Source organism: Mauremys mutica, chromosome 4 (genome assembly GCF_020497125.1).
Source record: "Mauremys mutica isolate MM-2020 ecotype Southern chromosome 4, ASM2049712v1, whole genome shotgun sequence".
NCBI lineage: Eukaryota > Metazoa > Chordata > Testudines > Geoemydidae > Mauremys > Mauremys mutica.
In genome coordinates this window covers 32,384,161-32,402,440 of record NC_059075.1, presented here as the reverse complement: position 1 = coordinate 32,402,440, position 18,280 = coordinate 32,384,161, and the positions used below count along the sequence as shown (strand labels likewise).

At 38.6% G+C, this 18,280-nt stretch overlaps 1 protein-coding gene across 3 annotated transcripts in view; it reads left to right on the top strand.

The window, feature by feature from the left end:
- Positions 1-18,280, top strand: part of TDP1 (tyrosyl-DNA phosphodiesterase 1) — a 117,631-nt gene that overhangs the window by 24,807 nt on the left and 74,544 nt on the right. For all 3 annotated transcript variants that reach the window (XM_045013967.1, XM_045013966.1, XM_045013968.1), the window contains exons 11-13: positions 2,005-2,053; positions 3,901-3,967; positions 13,233-13,340. In XM_045013967.1, coding sequence (XP_044869902.1) covers positions 2,005-2,053; positions 3,901-3,967; positions 13,233-13,340 — 224 coding nt within the window. The remainder of the gene's footprint in view (positions 1-2,004; positions 2,054-3,900; positions 3,968-13,232; positions 13,341-18,280) is intronic.

The window sequence follows — 18,280 nt, the reverse complement described above, 5'->3', positions numbered from 1 at the left end:
TCCAGTGTTCAGAGTAGGATAACACAAACATATCTCATTGTTGTCAACATCAGTTTGCCATGATTTCTCAAAAAAATTATCCAGGATTTTCCACTTAAAATTGCCAAAGTGGAAGAATTTTTTTCTACAATTATTTATTGATAAAAGAATAAAATAGTTACTGTACCTATGTGATGGACAAAATCATAGAGCTACACTTAAAGTATAATAAGCCTTTGAATCTGGCTTTCAACTTACAGGACAATTCTCCAATGTTTCTTAAGTCAAGCATGAGACATTGGTATATCAGCAGATGAGAATTAAGTTTATTCTCTGTGATTTCACTCAATAATAAAGGGGATGATTGGCAGAAAACATGCAATTATTTTCTGTCAGCAACCGGTAGAGATGACAACTTTCTGTATAACTTGAACTAGATTTTTGGTTTAGCTTTTTGTATTTTTCTCCCTTTCATAATTATTTCACAATTCTGTCCTTTTTTGTCAAGGTAATTTGAGCAAAACTAACCCCTTTGAGTTACCTCTTGATTAGTATATAACCACATCTGTATACTGTGCCACATTTTCTCCATCCCAGTAGAAAAACTAATTTAAACATTTTGAAGAAAACGATTTAATGTAGCTATTTTAGCTGTACTGTAGGATTTTGCCAACAGCACTGTGACCATCTGGGTTTTAACAGTCAAAAGAAGGGAGAAATTGAGTTATGGAACTGTGGAAAGATCCTAGATCATTTTGCAAACTGTCTATATGAGAGTTGGCCATCACTAAAATACATCTTCCACTGGAGTAGGATGTAGCAGTCATTCTCAAACAGCAACATAACATAATAGGTTTTGGAAAGAGAAGGGTAGAATAATTTTTCTTTTGAAATTGCAAGGGAAATATAAGGGCTGGTTTACGCTGAAAATTTACATTGGCATCACTAATCTCTCAGGGTTGTGAAAAAGCCATACTACTGCGGGACATAGCAGTGCTGACCTAACTCCCTGGTGTAGACAGTGCTAGGTTTACAGAAGAATTCTTTGGTTGACCCAGCTACCATCTCTCAGGGAGGTGGATTATCTACAGCGACAGGAGAACTCCTCCTGTCGTCGAGGTGAGCTGTGCTGTTGTAGCATTTTAAGTGTAGATATACCTTAAGTCGGGAAAATATATTTGGCCTGGAACACCAAAAGGCAACATATCTAGTCCCTAAAAGTCCTCTGAAATCTTTTTGTGACCACAAGTGGAGAGAATTTTTTTTACATTTAATCTAGAAGATGGTATTTTCTTCCCACAGCTGCGTTGTTTTCTATTTTGGAAACTGTGATGAGATCCCAGAAACATCGATTTTATTTTAAGTTCAAATCACCAAAGTGTTCTAAAATGTAGTTCCCAAAATGTGAGGTGTTCTGTTTTCATTCCACATCCTATAATCCCCTCTTTGTGTATCTCAAGTGGCAGTATCCATGTCACTTGCACTCCTCCATCATTTTAGACACAAGAGAAAAAAAGAGAAAGGACAGAGTCTTGTAAACTAGAAGTTAGGAATAGATTTATCAGTCAGGGAAGAGCCCACTGTGACATCAGGGTCATTACTTGGAATATGTTTGTTTGGAGTTTCTACTGATTTTCATGAATTTCATAGCTATTCAGCCAGCAGCAGTGTAAGATAACTGACAGAATAAATGTTGAATGTTTGTTACTGGTTCATAACTAATTTTCCACTTTGGGTAGTTTAATTCCAATGAAATTTAGTTTGTAGCTTTTTTTGTTTTGTTTTTTAAATTCTAATAAGACTCTTGTATCGTGTTAAGTGTTCAGTCTTTTCTTGCTTTCCTGGAGAAGTGTGTCTTTTTATTCCACATTATTTGCTAGGAATATGACTTGTCAGAATAGTCAGTGTTTAAAATAATAGGATTCTAATATCTTTATTTCAAAGTTAGTAATATTTTCTTAGAACTGCATTATTTCAATTAGCTTGATTTGATTATTACCCTTTTTTTTATTATTTTTTTTAAAGATTTACCCTACTGTGGACAATGTGAGGCAAAGTTTGGAAGGATATCCTGGTAAATTAAAAATAATTTTTCTGTTCATTTAAGTTTTTGTGATAATGCGTTGTAAGACAATGTGTAAATGTTTCAGTGATTGGTGTTTCTTCTGAATGAGCCTCAAGCTGCTGGCTGTGTTGGGAAGACTGTTTGGGTTATTGGCTAACAAGCCAGTCTTGTGATTTGTTTTTGGAGCTCAGACACCAGCACTGCAAAGCTTTCCGTGTATTGGCATGTAAATGACAAATCTGTTCGTCCAGTTTGCATGTCAGATACAGAATACCGTTCCAGGTCAGAACTATGACTTAGTGGCATGTGGGATCTGGCAACAAACTGAATGATTTGGATGTGCTTGTGTTTATTCAAAAGTCTTCTCTACAGGGCCGGCTCCAGACCCCAGCGCGCCAAGCGCGCGCTTGGGGCGGCGTCCCAGCGGGAGGGCGGCAGGCGGCTCCGGCGGACCTCCCGCAGGCATGCCTGCGGAGGGGCCGCTGGGACCGCGGCTCCGGTGGAGCATCCGCAGGCGTGCCTGCGGGAGGTCCACTGGAGCCGCGGGGCCAGCGGACCCTCCACAGGCACGTCTGCGGGAGGTCCACCGGAGCCGCGGGACCGGCGACCGCTAGAGCGCCGTGCTTGGGGCGGCGGAAATCCTAGAGCCGCCCCTGCTTCTCTACACTGGGTTTTGCAAGCAAGAATAGTAAAAGGCTTGATTCATGTTCAACCAGGGCTTAGACATGGAACGTAATGGAGAATAATGTAACGTATATATTCGTCCATAAGCTGAATATTTTCAGTAAAAAAGTGACGCTTCAAAGAGTGGGGATTGGCTTATAAACGGGTCTACACCAAAATTTGATGATTTTAAACTCTATGGAATCATTTAATTGAATATCTAATACATTGTCATTTTGTTTACTTGGAGCATCTGCAGGCATGGAGCTCCTTCAGCTCCCTGTGGCCACGGTTTGCCATTCCCAGCCAGTGGCAGCTCCCATTGGCTGGGAATGGCAAACCGCGGCCACAGGGAGCTGAGGAGCTCCATGCCTGCAGATGCTCCAGGTAAACAAAACATCCTGACCCTCCAGCGGCTTACCCTGACGGGCCGGGAGCCAAAGTTTTTCAATCCCTGAAATATAGGGTCGACTTATGAAAGGGTCATACAATTTTTGCTATTTTTACCTATCAATTTTGGGGGGTCGGCTTATAAACAAACGGGCTAATGAACGAGTATATACGGCACATATTCTAGGAGTAGCAGTGGTTGCTCAGGTGATATTTTAACATTCTATGCTCTGCAGTTGTTAAGTTCATTCTTCCCAGGTCCATATTCCTGAAGTCAGTGTGCATGTTTCAAATTTGGGCACAGACCATGTTTTCAGAAATGTCATATCTCAATGTCTAGAATGTGATACCCATGTTTTAAAGTGCTGCCTCATAAAATGGTCACTGACCTGGCTGAAGCTTTCTTGTGCACTGTTTCTTGTGTAAGTGAATAATGCTCATCTATCTATGGATTTGATTATGGGGTATGCGCTCCATTGGACATAATAATGAAAAATATCCACAGAAGTATCTTAAAAAGGGACTGAACTGTAAATCATTAATCTGATATTTCTGAATTCATTTTCTGGTGTAAATCGGTTACTTAATGTTTTGGGATTTGTGTTAAGTCTTTTCTTTCTGACAAGACAAACCATTTAGTATCACAGGAGGCTTCTGATTTGTTTTTCAAAGGAACATTTTATGAGATGAAAATGGAGCTAATGTATTCTCCTACCCCCTCACTGTTTACTGAGAATGTATTTTTGGACTGTTTTCAAAAATCAAATACCAGTGTTTATAATGTTGTTTCTTTTTCTTTTGAGCTGGTGGCTCTCTTCCATACAGTATACAAACTGCACAGAAACAACTTTGGCTACACTCTTATTTCCAGTAAGTGAAACTGTCTCTTGATCCTTTACAGCATTGATTTCCACACAGTATGGTTAAACTTACATTGCTATAATACATTGTGGCGTGGAATGCAAATTTAGGCAAATTGGTCAGATGCTTTGTGGGATTTTAGACTCGTTAAACAATTTCTTTGCTTCCAAATCTAGCTGTGTTTTGCATACCACACAGAGATTCAGTATATGCTCTGTCACAAGAATTCGCAGACACTATGAAATCCTGTTATGAAATGTCCAGGTCAGCTAATCACCAGAAATTTACTTTTAAAACTGAAATCTAAGACGTTGTCTAAATCTTCCTTTCCGACCTGGAATGATGATATGATTGTATTGCCATTTTGCTCTGAGCCCCATATCCTCCGGATCTGAGCAGGAGTTTTCTGCTATTAGCCCCAACTGAAGCTGGTCTGAACAGGATCAGGAAGATCTTGTTACTGCAGTGCAGCAGCAGCTATGGTGCAAGCCAGACCCTTATTTATTTATATAACGTATTTATGACCTCGCTTGTTCTAAAATACCAATGGTGAAATTCTGGTCCAGTTGCAGTCAGTGTGAGTTTTACCATTAAACTCACACTGACTGCAGTGAAGTCTTTGAGGAAGGATTTATTCTCAGTACAAATACTCCATTTGAAAGTAAAAAGTGAAAAGGAATGGGGCCTAGAGTCTTTCTGCAGCCCAATAGAGCTTGGTTTTCTACCTGATAATTTGTCTAATTTTATTCTATGTGCATTGCAAGAGACTGATATAACATTCTTTATGGTTTTAAATGGGGAAAAATGCATTAATGCAACTTTCAAGGCTGATTACACTTTTAAAAATGTTTGTCTGAAAATGGCATTGTGATATTCCATGTTATCAGTTACAAATTTTGTTAACTTGCAACTGAAAATAATTGATGTTTGGCCAGCCCTGTAAACCGGGTTTTGAAAGTTCAGCTGGAACTTTTTGGCTCGTCAGCAGTATTAAAATTCTGAAATGGGAATGGATTTTTGTCTGATGCATGAAACAGAGTAGAATCCAGCTGATGCTCGCATATCACTGCACAGCCAATATAGTTAATAGTAGAGTGAGTAAGGAGGAAGTAGTGATCACTTTTGCCAGTATATACAGGTCTGTCGCATCTTGCACGCATTTAACATGCACGATTTCAGCTTTATGCGGTCGGAAAAAACAAAAAAAAGAAGAGAGAAATAACAATTTAAATACTGTAACTGTAGTACGGGCGATTCCACCTGCCATTCAACTCAATGTAATTTTGACTATACGCGGTTTTCGCTTTACGTGCTAACCACGGAACGGGACCCCCGCGTAAGGAGACTCACCTGTAGTGAGCAGATGTTACTCAGGCTACACACAAGGCACAAATCTGTGGAGTAAGAAAACTACCATTTTTACATAGCCCCTTTGTTCGTGATTTAACCATGCAATTCCTTTGATTGCAAAACTGTTTCAGATTGGATTCATTATTGATTTAACTCTTACACCAGTTTTGCAATGTGTTGTGGCTGAAAGCAGGAGGCTTTTAAATGACTTCTTCATTTATTCAATTTTTTTAATTCTGTCTCCAAGAATTTAAAGGGACACGAATTTAAAAATCAAGACTTATCTGCACTAGGGAAGTTTTGTAACATTTCTGACTTGTTAACAATAGAAGGAACAACCTAGAGAGCCTTAGTGTAGGCAAGCTACCAGCATTTTAAGTACCATGTCAGTTAGCCCTTCCTTTGCAAATTGTAGAGCATATCATCTGCAATGTACTGGCTTCTTTGTACATGGCGACACAGATGTCGTTCACTTTTCCAGATGCTTATGTACTTCGTTCTGTCTACAGCCAGAAGCACTTAACTTGTTTTTCTTTAGAATTCTGAAACAAACAAAAATGAAAAAGTATTCTCACTGACTGAGACCAAAATATATATAAATAGGTCTAGATCAGACAGCTTGTACCAGCTATTATTTATACATCAGAAAATGTTTCATTGCAGCTCCATTTTAAGACCTTCTATTAGAACTGTAATAAGAGAACTGCAAATAAAAGCTCATTCTGAAATTACTTTAAATGAGTTAACATTTTTTTAAGGTAATATATAGTGTAAGAATTTAAATACTCAAATACTGGGAAATTGAAGTTAAGATTAAATACATACTACTAACTCCTTGTTTGTACATACTCATTAAAAATACCTGTGACTTTGTATGCATTAGTGATTAGGCCTTTGCAGTATACAAAAGTACTTGTGACCACTAAAGAATATTCCTTTGTCATTAATCAGAATGTCTTTAGAACAATGATATTCACACTCTCCCCGGCCCCCAGGACTCCTTTTCCCAGGTTTTGCACTGAAATCTGTCCATGCTGCGACTCCTGTTGGGGAATTTGAGGAGTGTTGCATGACAACTTATGCAGTGCAGAAGCAATCAGTTTTTTGTTTATCCTTGGTCTGAGTGTCTAGTAGTCCTCTAACATGTAACCTTCTTTGTCCCTTTATTCTGAAAAGCAATACTGATGCGCTGTGGAGGAATCTGCTGCTGGAGGGTTGCTGTGAGGCTTTGGGGTGGGTGAGAAAGTAAGAGATGAAATTAGTGTCTTGGAAGGGTCTCCCTTACTGGCAAAAATAAGTGGGACTAAGACTTGGAGACACAACATGGAGGAATTGGCAGAAATAAATGGTACTATTCTAAAGGAAGGGAAAAGGAATAGAGAGAAGGAAACACTCTGAGATACTTTACCGGTGTATTGTTTACCTGTACTCCCACAAAAAGAAAGCTAGAAATATCTCCCAATATTTTGAAAGCATGTGGCAGATTGTGGTAGATACCTCTGGCCTCCGACAGCCAAAAATGAATCCAAAGCTCTGTAATGCAGTTCTCAATTTAAATAGATGAGCTTTGAAGTGCACGCTTACCAGAAGAATGAGATATGCACACTTAATATCGTAGCTGCACTTTTCTGACCATGGAAAATCATGTGTCAGGCACTTCAGTGCAATTGTAAAAATAGTACAGTTTGTTTCAAGGGTGGTAGTCTTTTTGATACAGAATGGTTTTTTTTTCTTTCTTTCTTTTTTCTTCTTGCTATGTTCTCTTTAATCACTGGGCTATATTTTTGTCCAGATTGATAGACCTTTAAGGTCTTCACTAGAATACCCTTCATGCCATTGTCTGTCCTAATGATAAAACAAGATGTTCTGTTACATCCAATACTTGAAGTTGGAATCCTGGAGTTCTGTACTTTATACTTCATACATTCATAGAGTTTAAGGCCAGAAGGAACTATTAGATCATCTAGTCTGACCTCCTGTATATCAGAGGCCATTAAATTTCACCCAATTACTCCTGTATATAGAGCCCAATAACTTGGGTTTGGCTAACGCAAATTTTACAGAAAGGCATCTAGTCTTGATTTGAAGAGATGGAGAATCCACCATTTGCTGTGGTAATTTGTTCCAGTGGTTAATCATCTTCACTGTTCAAAATGTATGCCTTATTTTTAAATTGAATTTGTCATAGTTCAGCATCCAGTCACTGGTTCTTGTTATGCTTTTTTCTGCTTGATTAAAGAGCCCTTTAAATACATGGTATTTTCTCCCCATAAGGGTACTTATGGCTTATAATCAAATCACCTCTCAAGCTTCTTTTTGATAAGCTAAACATATCAAGCTTTTAAAATCTCTTCCTGGAAAACATTTTCTCCAGCCCTCAAATCATTTTTGTGCCTCTGTTCTGCACCCTCTCCAGTTTTTAACATCCTTTTTAAAATATGAATACCAGAACTATATTGCAGTATCCGTCTTACCAATGCAATATAGAGGTAAGATGACCACCTTGTTCCTACTGACTGCTTCCCTGTTTATACTTCCAAGGATTGTATTAGCCCTTTTTGCCACAAAGTTGAACTGGGAGCTCATGTTGAGTTGCTTGTCCACTATTACCCCTAAATCCTTCTCAGTCGTTGTCCAGGATACAGCCCTTTATAATGTAGGCATGGCCTGCATTCCTTGTTCCTAGATATATAAAACTTTGCATTTGGCAGTACTAAAACTAATTTTGTTTGAATGAGCCAGTCTTACTAAATCGTTGAGATCACTCTGTATGACTGCCTTGTCTTCTTCCTTATTTATTGCTCTGCCAGTTTTTGCCATCTGCAAATTATAACAGCATTGATTTTTATATTTACTTCTAAATCATTGATGAAAATGTTGAATAGTGCCAGGCCTACTACCAGTCCCTGTGAATCCCCACTGGACATCTCCATTTGATGGTGATTCCCCATTAGCTATTTTCTGTCAGTTTAATGTGTGCACTATTGATACTGTATAGTGCTAGTGCTTTAATCAGAATATCATGCAGTACTCAGTCAAATGCATTACAAAGTCTTAGTATATTACATCAGCACTGTTACCTTTATCAACCAACCTTGTATGATCATCAGAGAATTAAATTGCATTTGTTTGACAAGATCTGGTTTCCATAAAATTATGTGGACTGGTATTTAATCATATTTCTTAGTATTTAGTGTTGGACTAGGTCATTCTCTCCCACGTTAAAAAGTGAAGGGCATGAAATTAGGTAGAAGATTCTGTCTTGAGGCCTGGTGAACCGAGGGAAGAGTAGGTTTGCCTCCCTACATAGCAAACTGCTGTGGTATCTTTTAACCCTACAATAACCAAAGTCTCACATACCTCGAGGCATCCTCAGAGGAGCAGTGTGTCTCAGCTACTTCCCAGGCACCACTGATTCGGACATCAGTGTTGCTGACAGGCTCCTCTGGTCATGGCTGGGCCTGATCACCAACCCCTGGAGGGCTGGTTAATCACATGAGGCAGAAATCTGTGTAACTAATCATTCTTAATTTCGGTGGATTTGCAGGGGGCTGATATTAAAGAAAATGAATCTCTAATCATACGCATGGGCAGGCAGAGTTTGCATGGAGGAGGTTCCATGGTGTTATGCTAGCTGAACTTCCCTTCTCCTTGAATAGAATCACATGCAAAAAAGCAGGCTCTGCTTTCTTTCATCCTATTGGTACCAAAAACCAGAGAGGCCGGAGTGGCTATTTAACTTGCAGAGATGAAATATACTGTGTGTTTTCATATAAAGTCCTTTTGAATTCTCTGTTTGGGTGGTTGCCCTTTCTTCTCATTTTGTTTTTGAAAACATGAATTCTGAATGGAACAAAAAACAAGTTTTATCCAACAAACTTGACGTAAAAGAGCATCAAGCGTTTGAAACCCTGCAGGTGGTTATAACAATTGCAAATGAGGGTTATCACCATGTAATGCAAAGGAGTACATAAGTGTTTTCTTCTGTTTTGAAGCAAAGATCTGCATTTTGAAATAACGCTACCTATTATAATATGATTTTGCCTAATTGGCATATCATCTTAAAGACTTTGTTCATTTCCTTGTGTTTAGCTGATGGAGGAATTATCTCATTGGTCTTTGGTAAACTTAGAAGAGCACAAACTTGTATCAGTCTGACCATATTTTATTTTAGGCTATGCATTAGTCAGGTAAGCTATAGTTGTAGTGGAAATGTAGAATACATAAGATGTGTGGCTAACCCAGTCACTTTTTCTAAATGGGGTCGAATTAAAATTGCCTTCTTAAGAGTAACTTTTCAAAAATTTAAAGTGGTAACCAGGAGATGACTTATTGCATTAGACCATAACAGAAAGATTGTCTTGTACTCCAAAATGCATGACACTGTAAAGATGGAGAAGACTAAATAGCCCACATACCAAAACATCACTCGCTCTTTGAACAACATGTACTTTGTCAAGAATTAACATTGTTAATGTGCTACAATATACTTATAATACTTTACAGAAATCTTTAATTTCTTCAATTGGAGTAGGAAAACAAGCTAGCATTTATTTCCAACATACAAATCAAGCTGAAGATGGAATTATGAAATAAAAGCTGACAAATAAGACAGATGCTGCTGTACTACAAAATCTGTATACAATGGAATTAGCATGAAAAATAAGAAACCTCTACTAGAATCTAGAAATTATGGAGATTAGAATCTAGTGGGCAAAGTAAAATGATGGGATGATTTTCATACAGTACATAGAATGTCAGTAGAGATGGGAAGAAAAGGTGAAAGGGTGATGCTACGTATCACAAGGATTTATAGCACCTCCACAGCAGTGGAGGTGGTGGAGAAATACTTTAGGGAAAGGTACAAGGAATTAAAAACAAAAGTGGACTGTGGCACCTTGTAGTCCATCAGGGTATGAGAAAAGCCAAAATAAAAAAAATTATAAGGCCTACTCTTCAGTCACCTTGTATTGCAGTATGCTGTACTTGTGGGGGAAGGTAGGTAGGTGGTGGGTGGGAAATAGTCACAGACACATCATCAGATTGGTTCCTAAATTATATAGAAGGCAGCTTCATAAAGCAGAAAGTAGTGACTCCCAACTGGAGAAAAAACATCCATTATCTGCTTACTGTTTGGGAATCTGGATAAATATGGAATCTGGAAACCAGGAGCTACTTGACTTTAGAATAATAGAGAATGAGATCACGAAATGCACACTATGAGGATATAGCTTTCAGGTAAGCAATTTTTGTGAAGTGAAAAAATAAAGGATGCAATTCTTCAAAAGTGCCTAAGTGAATTAGGAGCATAAGTCCAGTTGACTTTCAATTTGTACTCCTGAGTCATTTAAAATCTCACCCCTAGTGAGTAAGGAGCAAATGATGCTATTAAAATCTGCTGGCATGGAAAAATGCAGGTGAATCTCAAAAGACACTTAACAGTCTACAATTCTTCAGAAAAAAGATTGTAAGCATTAAGTAGGAGAAAGAATTATTTAGAACCGTGCAGGAGTGTATCTAAAAGTAGTGAGATGAAACTGAGCAAAGGAAAAAAAGGCTAAAGTCTGTTTGAGTTAGTCTTCCAAGAGATGTGGTGGAAGCCTCAATTCTCCAGTCATGTAAGACTGGACTGGACAGGACCCTCCGGAATATATTGTAAGAAATCATTCTTGAATGGCACTGAGATGGAATAGCTGGTTAGTGTAGGAAGTATGTATGTCTTCTGTTCTAGGGTTGTTTTGAAGGAGGTCTGTATTGATTGATTGACATTTTAAAGAACACCTAGGGTTGTGGTGGTGGGGAACATTTTAATGCAACAGTGATAATTTGGCAGTCTGCTAAAATAGCTCTGTTTTATTTATACTTTGTTGATGCAGCATATAATTGAGACACATGTCCCTTAAAGACAGTGTGAATAGCTGACTGCCAAATGAAACAAGTGTTCCCCTACAGAGGTGGAGTAATAATATAATAAATGAGCAATGGGCTGTTAAATGTTGCAAAATCTCAAGAGAAAAGGAAACTGCGATAAAGTATTGGCAAAAGTGACAGGAGGAATGGGTTTCCAGTTTGAAATTAAACTGCTACTCAGGGTTACAAAGAACTCTAGTCTTTTTAAAGACGGGGATAATAGCAGAAATTGGTTGGTTGTAATGCTGATTACATAATTCCAATAAGCAAAGATGTTCACACAAAGTTCCTTCCTCCCCCTGCCACGTTTTCCTCAGCCTTCAGTTCACACCTTAACGTAATTTTTTTAACTTTCAACAAAAATAAAACCACAGCTTGAAGTAATTAATTATAATAATCTCTCAAAGTTAGTCCTTTTCAACTTTCCTAATTTAACCCGTAGCACATTGAACAGATCTGAGGTTGTTATGGTGGCACGAGATCAGCCTTTAACCATACTCAGGGCTAACTAAATTCTGATGCAGATGTGTTTATTGCCCTAAGATATTTAACAGGAAGTAACCCTCATGTTATTGTTATATTGAAATGTACTCTATGTCTTTTTCTTCCTTTTCAACCTTGCTGCCGAAGAATGATTTCCCCCATCTTCTGCAGTCAGGTTTAGAATTTGTTTTGGCAGGATTTTAAAATATGCCAAAAAACCCCCACTGTCAACTTGAAATCTAGTCAATTTCAAACATTAGTTAAACAGATACTACATCTGCCCAGAATCTCTTGCCAATTACTTTGGTTTTACAGTTCTGTTATCCAATTTTTAAAAATGTTTTTCTCCCTTGTTATGTAATATATTTAGGTTGACAGAATTCTTTTTAAGATCCTCTTCCAATCTCCCTTTCCATGTTACTAAACTCTCCAGTGACTTTTTAAAAAAAAAAAGTGACTTGAAAAATAAGTTTAAAAGAAAAAATTGAGTGGAGAGTTTGAGACTTCTCGTTCCTCTTCCTTCCCGTCTACCCTCTCCCCACAAAAAATCTGTGCTGCCCTTTCAAAGGAAATTCTTAGCCATACCAATACATTTCCCTTTCTGATAGCTCTAGTTATTCATTTTTGGAGAAACACCATTATCTATCTAGGTCTCTTGGGCTGTTAAGTGGATTTACTGTAGTTAGATGATTCTGGTGCTTAAATGGAAAAGAATTGATGTTCCTCTTGTTAAAATACAATAATAATTTTGTTGGGAGAGGCAGAAGGAAAGTGGACATAGGTGATCAGTCAAAAGGTTAAATATTAGCTCAGTGAACAAGAAGAAGTATGGTCCTCTAGATTTCGGCGGAGGAACAGAAGTCAGGAGATCTGGGTTTCATTCCTGACTCTACCATAAACATCTTGTGTAACTTTGGGAGAATTACTCAATCTCATTCTGCCTTCATTTCACCACTGATTAAAATGGAGATAATGCTTGCCCCACTTAACAGGATTGTGGAGACATAATTCACTAATGTTTTGTAATGTGCTTTGAGATAATCTTGGAACATGCCAAAGAAATGAAAAGCACTGTTGATGAGCTCCTGATTGAATAAGTCATTTACTAGTTCCAAAGGGCACTTTATCCTCTTCTACTTGGCTAGAAGTTTGGAATCCGTTCTTAAAGTGTTTGGTGGTGGATAACTGGGGTGGAGGAATGGAATGTTTCCTCAAGGCATCCGGAGGCACACAAGAAATGTATCTGTTTGTGTAAAAAATAAAAATAAAAACCTTGTAATATATAAATATGGCCTGACTTCCCACTGTGTTGTGCAGTGGGCTTTAAGCAGTATCTAGATGCGTAATTGAAAGATTTCAAATGATTTGTTTTCAATAACATGCTAATAAGAAAATATATCAAACTTGGACTGCTGGAGCCACGTGCCCAACATAAGTACAGAATTACTTACTTGTTATATGGTACAGTGCCTTTGGGAGCTACAAAACTAAAGCTTATTATTTGAAGTAAATTCCTTTTTTTGTTTTGCAGCAAATGGTCAGCAGAAACCTCAGGCCGCAGCCATGCTATGCCTCACATTAAGACTTACATGAGGCCATCTCCTGACTTCCAGAAGATTGCGTGGTTTTTAGTTACAAGGTAAATGAACTATACATTCATAATTCCTGCAAACAAAGACTGCAGACCATATTTACATGATGAAGGACTCTGTCTTGGGAAGCAATAACTCTGGAAAAAGTTTTGGGGGTTGTGGTAGATAATCAGTTGAATGTGAGCTCCCAGTGCAACCCTGTGGCCAAAAGGGCTAATACAATCCTTGGGTTCATATACAGTATAGAATCTCTAGTAGGAGTAGGGAAGTTATTTTACCTCTGTATTTGGTACACTTCTGGAATACTGTGTCCCATTCCGGTGTCCACAGTTCAAGAAGGATGTTGGTAAATTGGAGAGGGTTCAGAGAAGGCCATCAAGAATGATTAAAGGACTAGAAAACATGCCTCATAGTGATGAACTCAAAGAGCTCAATCTATTTAGCTTAACAAAGAGAAGATTAAGGGGTGATTTGATTACTAGAAGTCCTACATGGGGAACAAATATTTAATAATGGGTTCTTCCATCTAGCAGAGAAAGGTATAACATGATCCAGTGACTGGAAGTTGAAGCTAGACAAATTCAGACTGGAAATAAGTTGTAAATTTTTTAACAGCAAGAGTAATTAACCATTGGACCAACCTACCAAGAGTCATGGTGGATTCTCCAGCACTGGCAATTTTAAAATCAAGATTGGATGTTTTTTCTACAAGATAGGCTCTAAGCATTTGATGTGGGAAATTCTATGGCCTGTATTATACAAGAGGTCAGACTAGATGGTTATAATTGTCCCTTTTGGCTTTGGAATCCATATATCTATAATTAAAGCTAATATTAAATGTATGCAGATTTCATTTTTCTTGTAGGGCTGATTCAACCATCTTTATAATCTTTTTGGGTACTTACAACTTTTCATATTATTGCTTTTTTATGTAGAGTCCACCTTGTCTTGATCCATTTAAGGTTTCTTCTGTGCATTTATGGAAGACTGTAATCTCTCATAAATCTGTTCTCACTGAGTTCAGTAAGAGTTTTGCTGCTGCAATTGTGTGGAAACAGGATCCGGTCCAAAGAGCAGAAATTAATGAGTGGTGATTCATTCATTCAAAAAAAGTACTTTGTAAGAAATTAAGTGTTTAAGTACTAAAAATCAGTAAATTGTACCTTGTGACAACTTAAATGCATAAAAGATGCTTTGATTTAATGTATTTTTTGTGGCAAAATGTTTGCATAGTAAGTCATCTCAGATATTTCAAAGTACCGTGTAAAAAAAGATGTCTAGAGGGATGCTAGAAATGTTTGAAACAATCCCTTGAACAATGTGTAGGCCTATATACAAGCTAATAGAATAAATTCATTGCTATGGTGTACATCCATGATACTTCCATATAAACGTATTTATTATTCATGCATATTACAGTAGTGCCAAAGGGCCAACCAAGAGTGGGACTCCATTGTGGTAGGCATTGTACAAAAACACACATTCTTGGAAATTTAAATGTCAACTTTAACAATTCATTTTTATTGTGTTACCATTAATTAAATGGAAAATCACTTGCCTTAGAGAGCCACTGATGCCTCTCATGGGTAAATTTTAATCTGTATAGAAACAGTTCTGTTGCAGCTGTATTTTTCTGCCTCTGTCCAGACTGGTAAAAATGGCTAGGTGACTAGGATGCGCAGAGGAGCTAGTGTCTTTTCACCCTCTTCTGTAAAACCCCAGCCTCTCCTCTCCATGAGACAGGTGTCCTGGTTTATAACAGCATGACCGACTCTAACATCCTAAATAGTGATGCAGGGCTCCTATGATATTTAACATCAGTTGTATTGTGTTAGCATATACAGGTCCCAATCCAGGTTGGAGACCCATTGTGCTAGGCACTGTACAAACATATAACAAGAAGATTATCCCTGCCCTAAAGAACTTGGAATCTAAGATGAGATAATAGGTGGAGGCAATAAACAGATTAGGGAGGGCTGGGGTGAACAACGTAACAAGAAGACTATTAAGAGTTGTGTATTATTATTTTAATGATCAGAACGAGAAGCAGCTGTGAGTTAGCTTGATATCTGGGGTATGAACCATGCATGTTATGGATCTTTGTGTCACCAAGGCTTTGATCCACAGAATGACCAATATCCAAAGTATTGTCAGTGGAAAATGTGAAAAGAAATACAGTAATTAATTTAACTCAATGGGAGGAGAGGCAACCTTTTGTGCTGAATTTCTTGCCTGAACAGAAGCATCCTGTTGTAATGTTTGTACAAGGTTTTGAAAATGTTAAGTGCAACAGTCTATGCACTAGGCATCACCCAGGGAAATTCTGAAGTCAGCACTTGCTTTTTTTGTGGTGGCTAGAGCTGAGGGTCTGTTTTTTCCCTTGTGTACGTAGTTTACCTGATGAAATGCATGGAAGTCTTCCACCCAAGCTTCTATCTTTCCAGTTTGTTTCAATTATATGTATCTTCTTGAACAGATGACCCTTATAATTACAAGTAAATAATTTCTGTTAGAATAAAAATAGGCTTCCCTGCTGCTCAGAACAAATTTTTGACTTACCTAGGAAAGCAAATGGTGGTATATGAGCGTATGCGGAAGTTGTCAAAAATTCAAGACCTAATAATACTTTGCTCTTCTGTAGCATCTCCTAGCTGCATATATCGACACAATTTACAAACATTAATCTTCACAACACCCCTGGAGGTGAGTACTAGCTTCAGTTTACAGATGGGAAAACAGATGCTAAATGACTTGTCCAAAGTCACATGAGTTAGTAGCAGAGCTCAAATTTTTTAGTTCATTGTATTTGTTAATTCCTTTATGTTCTATATTCAGAGTCGCTAGAAACCCTTCTTAATGTTGATCCAGTGTGGGCTTTGGGGGCTTTATTTTTCTTTCTTCTTCCTTGGATGGTGAGATGTCTGTTAAGGTCTCCCAATGGAAGTGATGAAAGCCGCAACATTTTGGACTTAAAAGCAAACTGGCCAAAGAACTACAAAATGCACTGTTGGGAACAATCCTGCACTAGCAAAGAAATGGACTAGATAGCCCTAACAGGGTTCTTCTCATTTCTGCACCAACAACTTGCAGCTGATTTATGCGAGAACACTAGCTGAAGAACTCTTAATCTTAAAATGACAAATGGCTGTTAAGCCATGAGCTCATGTAACTTCTACTCTGAGAGTTTATTATTTTCTGCCCGATGACCATGAAAAGTCAGCCATCTCATTCACAGGTAAAGGGAGGCTATTAAACTCTTGGAGTCTCTAACTGCCTTTTCTTTAAATTTCAATGGTTGTGTTGAGAAGTAGTGGTAGTACAGTTCTGTGATAGGAAAATATTCTGAGTTTTTATTTATTTATTTATTTATTCATCTTTAAAGGGATTGCATGAACTCACCACTCCATATGCAGTAGTTTATGCAAAAAACTTATTAGCCACGCTCTAACTCCCACTGCAGTATGTTTTGGGAGGCTTTGTGTTGCATAGTTGCCATAGCTACTGCATCACTGGGCAGCAAAAAATTCCATAGAGAAACCCTGCCCTTTGAATGAATCTCATTTTAATTGAGTACTTTGATTGTATTGGTTTTTGTTTCTCTCCAGCTGAAAATGGAATGTTACATATTCACAGCAATATAGAAAGTCCCTTAGTTTATGAATCTTAAGTGGATTATCCCTGTGTAAATACTTATTAATGTGGTATAGAACCTAGGAGTGACTTTATATTCTCTTTCAGGCCTGTCAAATTGTAGCTAGATCTAGACTCTGGTTTGCCTGTTGATTGCTCTATTTTTTCTAATTTGTGAGTACCTCCGAATAATGGCATTAGTTTGAACCTCTCCTAGTGCAATCGATGTTCTGTGTAAATTTCCCACACAGCTCTGCCATTGCAATTTAGTCCTGACATACACCCCTTTTCCTCTTCTAATCCTGGATGTCTCTGGAGGCAGCTAATCTTATTCAATTGTTTATCTTTGTGATGCGTACAACTAGAATGAGGATGAGATCATCAAACACCTTTCTGCATGTGAGCCAGGCCTTCACTGACAGACTAGTGCACCGAAATAACTGTCCTGCTGCCTACACTATATAAGAGCCAAATCCTACTCTCTGCTATAGATGTGCAATCAGTTTGAAGTTAGACAGCAGTTTATTCTTTGTGCTAAGGTCCCCGTATCTATTAGAGGTACTGTAGTCTGCTTGCAGCTTGGAGCAGAACCAGAGCTGCCTCCTGAAGTTCCTTCCAATTATTTCTGCAGCCAGCCATGGCTGGTGCAAAGGGAAATTCCAGACTTTATATCAATGTTTTAGACTAACAGTTCAGATCAATGTCTAATTCCCAGCCATGCCCCAGAACTGCAGTTGGTTTCTGGAGAGTGTGTCTCTGCAGCTCCACTTCCTCTTTGGAGGCATTTTCAGCAGTTGATATTCCTGCAGATTTCAAGGAGCAAACAAAGCTGAGAAAAGTCAGAGGCAAAAGGAAGGGTCCTTGGGTACATCTACACTGCAGCTGGGAGGTGTCATTCCCAGCTCAGGTAGACATACACATGATCGCTCTGCTTGAGCTAGAAAGCTAAAAGTAGCAACGTGGCCATGGTGGTGCAGGCAGGTACCCAGCAGATCAGGCATGACTGTACTCAAGTAGCTAAGCCAAGCCTCCACAGCCACACTGCTATTTTTAGTGCATAGGCTAGTGTAGCACTGGCACCGCCCAAGCTGGGAATTACACCTCCCAACTTCAGTGTAGCTTCAGCTTCTCTTCTCTTCCCCCCTCCCCCCCCCCAATCAAATGTTTTGTTGGGGAGCTTGGCTGGCTCTGTGGGCAGAACACAGTTTTCCTTGCAGTCCCGTCAGGGCAAGCTCGCCTTGAGGGCAGGAAGCAGGATTGGAAAAGAACTGGCTCCGAGGAAGGCAGCTCACCTTCCCTCTATACCATGAGGGGAGTGAAGCCAGAAGGGCAGTGTGCCAAATGGAAGATCATGCCT